Below are 9,830 nucleotides of genomic sequence, written 5' to 3'. Positions count from 1 at the left end.
GCCAAGTGTCCCCCAGTTGGAACTGTCAGGGCTTGCCACGTGGCACGCGCTTATTCGTCCACCTTGGAACTATTATGTCATGACATGTGGCATACTCCATGCCTAATGGAGAAACCGGCCACCCAGGCCCAACTTCCGAGGGAAGCCCAATCAGCCCTAGGTTAACCTAAACCTAGGATGGGCACGTTTCCCAAGGTTATAAATACCTCCCTTAATCCTCATTAAGGGGGAGGACGAAAACACACATTAATTACACACAGTAATAACCGGCTGATCTCGCTAGCAAAGTAGATTACCTACATTAAACACTCTCACCTAGAGAGACCCAATCACTTTAATTTCCGCATTAATTACTCCTTAATCAAGTACTAACTTGACCGTTGGAGGCGGAGCTCCCACCACCAGGAGTCTCCGTTATTTTGCAGGTACAGGCGTCCGGTTCCAGTCTCGGAATTGTAACTCTCCCGCAAGACATCAGAAAACCCCGAAACAAGGTGTATAACAGACTTACATACTAGGAGAGTATTAGAATTGAGAGCTTCTAGAAAAGGCGTACCTTAAATAAACGCAAGAGAAGATAGATATATTATTGTGGTTACTGTTAGTCTTACACTTATACTAGGAGAAAGGGACGCAAATGAGTTATCTATTTATAGGCAGAAAGTACTAAGGGGTCGTTTGCTTCACCAAGGTGGAATGGATTGGTATGCATTTTCATACTTAGGTGATATGAATTCTATATCCGATCCCATACCAATCTAAACTTGTTTGGTTTAATCATGGAATGAATTCTCATATTTGAGTGGTAGTATGAATTATATATGAATCCTTGGAGGGAAGGCGGGTATGAGATTCCAAGGGAATAAGGTGGAGCTAGTTAGAATCCCCCAGGTATGAGATTTCATACTTAAAATAGGTCAACCAAACAAATAAAACCATACATGCAATTCTAAATCCATTCCAACCCATTTCAAGAAGTTCAACCAAACAGCACGTAAGAGATATATGCATGCATGCAATTATCTTGTTGTAAGACTTGTAACAGATTAGAATGATAGGATTTAACCCAAAAAAAAAAAAAAAAAAATGAAGAATATGAATAACCAATATTTTTTTTCCCTATATTGAGATACGAATAACTTTGGAAAATGAAGATTAGATAGAATGATATGTTGCTTTTTTTCTTTTTCTTTTTTTTTTTGGTTTAATGTTTACTAAAATTAAAAAATGAATGACTTTTTTCATTTTTGGTCAATGTGAATTGGTTCCATATTCTTCAGATAATGGTTTTGTCCATTGTCTTTTGTTTGTGGATAGGGTATCAACCCTACTTATACTTTTTTAATTTTTGGTGGAAGTGATAAGGTGGTATTTGACCAATATGTAGGAGAAATTCTTAGTCCCTTATGCTTAATTATATTCTATTTTTTCACTAATGACTAATAAAATTAACGGGTATAAAGTTGCATTTAAATGGTATCATTTTTATACCACCAAAGAAATACTTCGTATTAAATACCAACAAACACAAAATTTCTTGTTGGTTTTATAAAATAAAGCCAAGATTTTTTTATCAATCGTAGTAAAATTATTTATTCCTTTCCTTCAAATCAATTAATTATATAATTAGAGTTAAACTGTTTATAATTAAAAAATTATTAATTGGTGGAATTTTGCTTTTAAAATTTTAAAATTTTTCAATAATTTTTTTGAGTTAATTAATGAAACTTTGAATATAGCTTTTTCTTTATTAAATATTGTTGTTATTTTTGGGAATTCTCAATGGCAACCCTAAACTATACATTGCTATATTGAAATGGTGGCCCTCGTTTTTTTTTTGTAATACAAACTGACTCTAAATAAGATTTTTACCCCATAGATTCTCAAGAGAATAAATGCTATTAGGAAAATTTGTGATAAGATCCTTTTAAATAGGTCTTTTTGTTGTAAAGGTTCTTTTGTTAAAAAAAAATTTTAAAAAAAAAGGTGGCATAAAAAGTGCTTTTATTGGACTTGGGTTGTGGCGAGGGTCCTTTGACCGAATTTTGGCCATTGACTTTTTTCATGCCAAAAAAAGTCACGTGCATTGCACGTGACCACTTAAAATTCGTTTTTTATTTTTATTTTTCTCCCTCTAGGTTTCGAGGGTGGGGGGAGGGTTGGCCGATGATTTTTTTGGCGAGGCATTTCTAAGGTTTTGCGGGGGTTGGAGATGTTTTTTGGGGAAGGGGAGGGCTTTTGATTAGGGGGTGGCGAGTGGCAGGGAGGGGTGGGAGTGTACGAGTTGCGACGCGTGGTGGGGGAGGGGTTGTTGGAGAAGGTGTAAAGTGAAGGAAATATATGGTTGTGTGGTGGTGAGGCTGGTGGCTTATTTCCCTTTATTTGTTAAACAAACAACATAGTAAATTTCAGGGTTTTTCATTCCGTTCTTTTTCTTTCTCTTAGTTTATTTCATTCTGTTTACCCTGTGTAAACCAAACGACCCCTTAATATGCAATTATCAATTTGCACCAAGGTTCAGAATTGGGCTTGCTGCCCTTAGCTTAGTAAATTCTGTCCAACATGATTTTATCTGACTCGTATGATCATTTTCGGTTTTTTTTTTTTTGTGTGTGTATGTAAAGAGAACCGCAATAGTAGTGATGTTACTGATGTAAATAGCGAGGTAGTCGGCATCCACATGACTAGTTGATTTGTGTATTAAACGCAAGGGGTAACACTATACTTTGTATTCATTGTATTAATAAAAGCAAGAACATTATGTATAATAGCGGGCGCAAGTGCGTACCACACGTACGTCTACATAACGAGAGGACTTTATTGTGAATTACAATAGCTTTATTTATGTATTAAAATGTCTGCTTGCTTAGCTTCGTGACCTTAGGAGCATGCATATACACATGCTAGTCGTTTTTAGCAGGCTAATTAATGAACCATGCAACCACAATATGAGCATCATCATTGATTGCTGCATGAGCTTTGCCTCCTAAAGCTGGATCTTCGTGGAAACTTGAATCTCCAGATGCATCAAGTTTGACTTCAATTACATTCCAATCGACATCTTCTATGGGCCCGGCTTCCGCATAAACCTGTAGACAAAAAAAAAAAGAAAAAAAAAATCAAAAAGGTTATTTGTTTTGCAAGTAACATGACTTAAGAAATACATATATAAAATAGATGGTAGTAATTGACAAATTTTGCAGAGAATAAAAAAAAAGTAATGGCTAATTAATTAAGTTATGAGCAAATATGAATCGTCGTATGTACCTTCTTATTAGAATAATCAAACGCTATGAGCCATTTCCGTGCAGTGGAGTAAGCACCATCAACATAAACCACACCCCCTTTAGACCCTTGTGGAAGGGGGCCGTGGTGCTTGAACTCGATTGGATATTTCTGAAGCGGAATAAATTGGGGGTAGCTCGGTACTGGATTTCCAGACAAGTTGTGTTGATCATGTAGTCACAAAGTGTTAAATACGTCCACTTCACAAGTCCAAAAGGGATTCCATCCCAAAACCATATGGCAATAGGAGGAGTAGCCCCTTAGCCTTATAAAATGATTAACTCTTTCTTCTTCAACCAATATGGGACACTTACATGTGGTGATACATGAGAAGTCTATTCTTCAACACTCCCCCTCACATGTAAAGTCCCTTTTTTTTAACTTTGTCTCATGTGCTTTTTCGGGCTAGAGTGCTTCTTCACTCCCCCTCACATGGACCGTACCTACTCTTGGCCTAATGAACTTTAGCTATTTAGGGTCCCATATCGTGAACCTGGCTTTGAAACCATGTTAAACCGTGAACTTTTATTGGCTTGATACCATATTGAAGAATAGACTTCTCAAGTGTCACCACATGTAAGTGTCCCACATTGGTTGAAGAAGAAAAAGTTAATCACTTTATAAGGCTAAGGGGCTACTCCTCCTATTGCCATATGGTTTTGGGATGGAATCTCCTTTAGACTTGTGAAGTGGACTCTCTCTCTTAGTTTGTTGGTGTGGCCTACACCCGTATTTATCATGGTATCAGAGCCAGATTGGGTTGTGTTGTGATATGAGCCAGAAGAAAATAGAAAGTCGTGTCCACTTTATAAGGCGGCTAAGGGGCTACTCCCCTCATTTCCATATGGTTTTAAGGTGGAAATTTCTTGGTCGTATAAAATGGACACTCGTGACAGGTGTGACCCAGACCTGTTTATCACAAAGTTACATTGTCCTTGTGTCGATTAGAAATGTAACCATAAGAAACAACCTCCTCCTTAGCACCAACCTTGGGCGCCAAAGCTACTTTATCCCTTGCAGCCTTTAGCAGCTCCTCGAAAATAGCCTTTTTCTCGTCGCTAAGCACTGGTGTCGAGACTTGTTGGGTTGCAGCGGCCATGTTTTTCTAAGCCTGTCCAACATTACAAGTATAAAATACTATGGCTTTGGTTTAATCAAGTTTAGTATGCTACATACACTCTACATGCTACACTGAAGTAATATTAAGAAAATTAGTCCATATGTCATTGAGACTGTGGATGTGTTAAATATTCCATAAATAATTGTAAAATGGATGAGATTTTAACACGTGATATTCTTGTCTTGTTACGTATTGAGTACATGTCAAAGATTTAATTTAATTCAACTAAGTCAACAGTCAAAAATATTAGTTTTATATTCTATCACGAGGAACTCTCCCGAGTCCATAACTTGGAGTTCATTTTGCAGGCATTTCATACCACAATTTAGCAATTCGAAGGACCCCAAATCATCCCAAGATTCCATCTTAAAACAAAGGGCTACACAACTACACAAGAGTATTTAACCATGAAAGACTAGGAAGAAGAGTTGCTTACCTTAACTTTAGTTGGCCTCAAAAAAAAAAAAAAAAAAAAAAAAAAAAAAAAAAAAACCTTAACTTTAGTTCTGTAGAAAATATGTCGAAAGCTACACTGTCTAATAGTGATATTGATCAATCGCAGATTTATTTATAGACGGACGTCAATAAGAAGAGTGATTAAAAAAGACAGAAAACTTTTTTTTGTTGCTAAAAGCATACAATGGAGAACTTGTACTAGATAAAAAGATGGTTCAAGGGGGCCACGACGAAACAATGGGAAATTCTACATAATCCAATGACAGATACTTAGATCTTAATCAATTGCAGTATACTCAGTATTTTTATTTTCACGGGCTTTATGTCAATGTCAAATTTGATTCGAATGAGTTCGAAGTTTAGTCATATTGGCCATATCAAATTGTTACTCGTATATTTTTTTACTAATATGTAATTAAAAATATTATTTATGGTAAAAGCTATGCATTGGCAGTGTACTTTAATTTTCCAAAATAATTGTTTAGTAATTCAATAAATATCCATCCATTAGCTAAGAAAACCCTTCAACTATAAACCTAAACCCCAATATGAAGAACCCTAATCCCCAAATTAAAAACCCTAACTCTAAAATTGGGTGAAATAACACCTAGATATAAACCCTTACTTTTAAATTTCATATTAGTTACAAACATAATTGATGAGCTGTACCTATTATTGAAAGATGCAATCAATATTAAAGTTTTTGGTAGCTTAAGATGAGTATAGATTACACAAAATATTTAGTCCCTTTGTTTCAAGTTAATTGCAACACTTCCCTTTTTAATATCTTTCTAATTAATTACAACACTTATTTAATTGGTAAAAATCCACTAATTCTTTTTTTTTTTATTATATCTCTCTCCTACTTATTATTTTTCTCACTCACTAAATAAACCCCTACCAGCTATAACTTCTATTATAGACCTCACTTTGATCCCCCACCCTATGGTTTTTCTTAACTATGTATCAAATATATTGTTGCGATTAATCCAAATGGAGGGAGCAAATATTTAGTGTTATACCAACTTTTTAAATTTTTGTGATAGTTTTTTTTTTAAGAAAATTGAATGGTATTCCGTAATTATTTCAAAAACTAAGCTAAGGTAATTTATTTTTTTATTATTTTTTTTTATCTTGCTAACGGGCGCTCGGGGCAGATAATTGATTAATATATTACCTAAAATAGTATTAAATTTCGAATGCATGCCAAAATCATATATTGATCGATGTAATTAATGTTTATTTTACATTAAGGCCAGGTTTTCATATAGTTCTCCCCCGGGGAGCTCCTTAGCTTTTGCTTTTCTTTTTTTTTTTTCTTCAATTCCTTGCTCTAGCTTTAAATATGGCAACTACGGAGTACATATGCTAGCTAGTCAATCTCTTATTCCTAATTTTGGGCAACCCACTGCCAACCATATATTGTTGTCTTGCTTAATCATGCCATTTAATTAGCTTTCAAACTCTATTATTAGATCTTGAGTAGGTGCTAATTAAATTCAATGTAGAAAGAAGAATTTTAGTGGAAGGTATCAAGATTAATTGAATTGTGGTTGGCTTGGTATGATTTAAAAGGTTGACTGAATAAGAATTATACGTTAAGATAAACTTTGGAAATTTGTGATATGTAATATAAAGGTTACACACTTACACTAAAATATCTATATATCAACATAATGCAACATTTTGATTTTCACAATTGTTAATACACAATTTAAATCATTAATACCATACATATAAATAAAAGTAGTTGTTGATATACAGTAATACAAGACTAAATCAAGATAACAACATTTTACACGATATATATTAAAATTCCATAAATTATTACCTTATTTTTTTTTACAAAATACTCATTTTAGGAATAACATAGGTAGATGGTAGATCCGTAGATGTTAATAGAAAACACAGATAAAGTGTAGAAACTATAGAGAGAGATGAGAGATGAATATTTGATAAATCTAATTGTATTTACACACTGAAATTGGAGATACTCTAGGCCCATATAAATAGGCTTACAGCTCTAAAAACTAACAAAGCTATAAAGTAGTAACTAATAAACAAGTGGGTAACAAACACTACACCACTAACTCAAGCACTTTGAATTACGTTCTAATAAACTGATATTTAGCAAAATAACTAGGTTAGAAGTAGTGCGATGCACTGTTTATATAAAATCTATTTTTGTAGTTTATACTTTTTTAAAAAAAATGGATAAATATAAATAAGAATTATGCACCTTGTACAAAAATATTTGTAATTTTATATTTTTAGATTTTCATCAAAATTATGATACAATACCTGTTCAATGTCACCTAACACATATTTCAATGTAGGAGTTCATTTATTAGTGTGCTATTTACAATTGTTTCATTTTTTTAAAGATAAATTGATAGGTTTTAATTGTAATGTAGAAGTTTCTAATATTCAAATTTCAAACTTGTTAAATATGGTAGCTCCACACCAACAAAAAAAAAGATGACATCATCCTTGCATTTAGGCGGGAAAAAATTTATTATATGAGTGACATGTAGACAATGATAACATCAGCAACGTTTTATTTTAGTAATATTTAATAAATATGTAACTAAAGTTACACCTTCCACTAATTTTGGAGCACTAATAACTAACACATACACCTAGGAAATAGTTAACTACTTTGAATCAATCCAACATAAATTACTATACTTAAATTAATAACATTACACTTCTTAGCACAAATATGTCTGCATAACAAGAGGACTTTTTTATTGTGAATAATTACTAGTAACTTATTATAATATGCCTACTTGCAGCACGACCTTAAACCGGAGTTCATACATCCCATCAACACAACTTTTTAGCAAGCTATTCGTAGCGTAGGCTAATTAGAGAACCATGCAACTACTATATCACCATTGTTTCCGGCTTCAGCTCTGCCTCCGAAAATTGGATCCACAGAAACACTTGAATTTCCGGATGCATCAAGTCTAACTTCAATAACATTCCAATCCACTGGTCCTATTGGCCCAGCTTCTACGTAAACCTGTAAATCATTTTATTTGATCTTTAGTACTACCTTCGTTTCATATTTTTTTGCAACTTTAGTGTATTATTTGTGAGATATAAAATATTTCAAAGTTAAAAAAAAATATGAAACGGGGGTAGTAATTGATATATTTTGCTAAGTATTAAGAAACAGAGATAGTATAATCTACGTATGTACCTTCTTTTTTAGAAGGTCAAAAGCCACGAGCCACTTCCGTGCAGTGGAGTCTACACCATCAGCATAAACTACACCTCCCTTGGACCCTTCTGGAAGAGGCCCTTGGTGCTTGAATTCAATGGGATCTTGGCTAACTACAATAGTTTGGGGGTAGCTCGGCACTGGATTTCCGGACCAGTTATGTTGATCAAGTATCTGCAAAGATACATAGCTCTTATGACGATTTATAATGAAACCATGAGTGATAGCTTCCTCTTTAGCATCAACCTTTGGCTCCAAAGCTTTTTTCTCCTTCGCGGCTGCTGTTAGCTCCTCGAAAGTAGCCTTGTTCTCGTCGCTAAGCACTGCTGCCGGGACTTGTTGGGTTGCAGCCATATTTTTTCTTAGCCTGCCCAACAACAAGAGTAACTAACACATATATATGTGCTCAAAAATTGTGCATGTATTATGAAAGGAAGAAAATATATTACACCACTTCTTCCATCTCAATTTCAAAATTTTACACAATAAATGTTTTTCTTAGTTCGTTGTCTTGATTATATGATTAAAAGCAGTAAGTAATTTAACAACGGAGAAAGTAAAATTTATTTACTTATAATTAGCAATTTTAGCATACCATAATACCATACCATTCTTAAACAAAAATGAAAGATTAGAAGGACGAGTTAAATACCGCTACTTTGACCCACGTACTTTAGAAAATATGTTACAAGCTACAAATATATAAATATAATAGCTAAAATGGGCATTAATCAACTGCTTATTTAAAGGGCATCAAAGTAAGAAGAAAATATTTTACAAAGAAAAGATAGAAAAGCTGGAAATTCGTTTTTGGTCAAAGACATGCACTAATGGCGAATTCATTCTAAATATAAAGATGGTCCACGAGCTCACAATAATATAATACTAGTAATAGGTAAATTTTGTACGATACATTGATTAATATACCAACCTAATCTTGGTCTAATGGAAAAAAGAGCACATTTCAACATTGATATGAGGTAGGTTGAAGCTAAGGTTACATTAATTCAATCCTCAGTAAGGGTATTTTAGGAGAGAGGATTCAATTTCCTCTACTGTCTCAGATTATTAGTCCGCCAACCTAATTCAGGTGGACGCGACTTTTGAGGGATTATGGTCTTATTGGTCTGGTAAGGCCATGCCTTTTATCTTACCTAACAGAAAATTGATTCATTTGTTCCGACGATATGTTATATGAAGTATATATTATGAAATTCAAAAAATGACTATTTTGTAATTATTGCTATCTTTTTGTGTGCCCTTATTACAGATATCTTAAATGATACTCCCTTCGATTGTTTAAGTGCATCATTTGTTTTTAGAATCGACTTTTTTTTTAGTACAGCACCCCAGCTCCCTGTTTTGGACGTCTTCTGTTATTCCATTCGAATCACCTTTCTGTGTGCCTATTAAACCAATACACTTAAAATAATAATAATACTACTACTAATAATAATAATAATAAATGACACCATCTGGGTTGTCTGATTTCGTTCCGAGTAGTGTTGTGTCGGCTGCGGCTCAGCGGAAGCGAGACAAGTATTGGGCGCGTTGTAGGGCTATTGGCTATGGTTTTCTTCCTTTCTCTTTTTCTTCATTAGGGGAATTAGAGAAGGATGATGTTGCGTTGCTGAAGCGGGTTCAGGCGTTCGCTAGGGCTCAACATGTTGGTGCTCGTGCAGCTGCTCACATCTTCAATAGGATCGGGTTCGCTATAGCTAGAGGGGTGGGGGCCCATATTGT

General features: G+C 34.3%; 2 protein-coding genes across 3 annotated transcripts; both read right to left on the bottom strand.

Moving 5' to 3' along the window:
• Positions 1-2,178: 2,178 nt before the first annotated feature.
• LOC110697380 (jasmonate-induced protein homolog) lies at positions 2,179-4,384 on the bottom strand. The gene is made up of 3 exons (XM_021874760.1): positions 4,214-4,384; positions 3,268-3,459; positions 2,179-3,089 (listed from the first exon to the last, which is right to left on the bottom strand). The coding sequence occupies exons 1-3, from the start codon at positions 4,382-4,384 to the stop codon at positions 2,922-2,924; spliced, it is 531 nt and encodes a 176-aa protein (XP_021730452.1). The 3' UTR covers positions 2,179-2,921.
• Positions 4,385-7,392: 3,008 nt separating this feature from the next.
• LOC110697264 (jasmonate-induced protein homolog) lies at positions 7,393-8,832 on the bottom strand. 2 transcript variants are annotated; one of them, XM_021874628.1, is made up of 3 exons: positions 8,740-8,832; positions 8,067-8,454; positions 7,393-7,886 (listed from the first exon to the last, which is right to left on the bottom strand). In XM_021874628.1, exons 2-3 carry the CDS (start codon positions 8,439-8,441, stop codon positions 7,725-7,727), a joined length of 537 nt encoding a protein of 178 aa, XP_021730320.1. In that variant the 5' UTR covers positions 8,442-8,454; positions 8,740-8,832; the 3' UTR covers positions 7,393-7,724. The 2 variants fall into 2 exon arrangements, with proteins under 2 accessions (XP_021730320.1, XP_021730321.1); XM_021874629.1 differs by having other exon boundaries at positions 8,760-8,781.
• Between the last annotated feature and the right edge of the window lie 998 nt (positions 8,833-9,830).

This window comes from Chenopodium quinoa, unplaced genomic scaffold, assembly GCF_001683475.1.
Source record: "Chenopodium quinoa cultivar QQ74 unplaced genomic scaffold, ASM168347v1, whole genome shotgun sequence".
Lineage (NCBI taxonomy): Eukaryota > Viridiplantae > Streptophyta > Magnoliopsida > Caryophyllales > Amaranthaceae > Chenopodium > Chenopodium quinoa.
This window is presented reverse-complemented; position numbering and strand designations above follow the sequence as displayed.

Coding starts and splice junctions, on each gene's coding strand:
- LOC110697380 (XM_021874760.1), bottom strand. CDS start 4,384: ATGGCCGCTGCAACCCAACAAGTCTCGACACCAGTGCTTAGCGACGAG. Junction 3,460..4,213: donor CTAATCGACACAAGGACAAT/GTAACTTTGTGA, acceptor ACTTTGTGACTA/CATGATCAACACAACTTGTC. Junction 3,090..3,267: donor TTGATTATTCTAATAAGAAG/GTACATACGACG, acceptor TTTTGTCTACAG/GTTTATGCGGAAGCCGGGCC.
- LOC110697264 (XM_021874628.1), bottom strand. CDS start 8,441: ATGGCTGCAACCCAACAAGTCCCGGCAGCAGTGCTTAGCGACGAGAAC. Junction 7,887..8,066: donor TTGACCTTCTAAAAAAGAAG/GTACATACGTAG, acceptor AATGATTTACAG/GTTTACGTAGAAGCTGGGCC.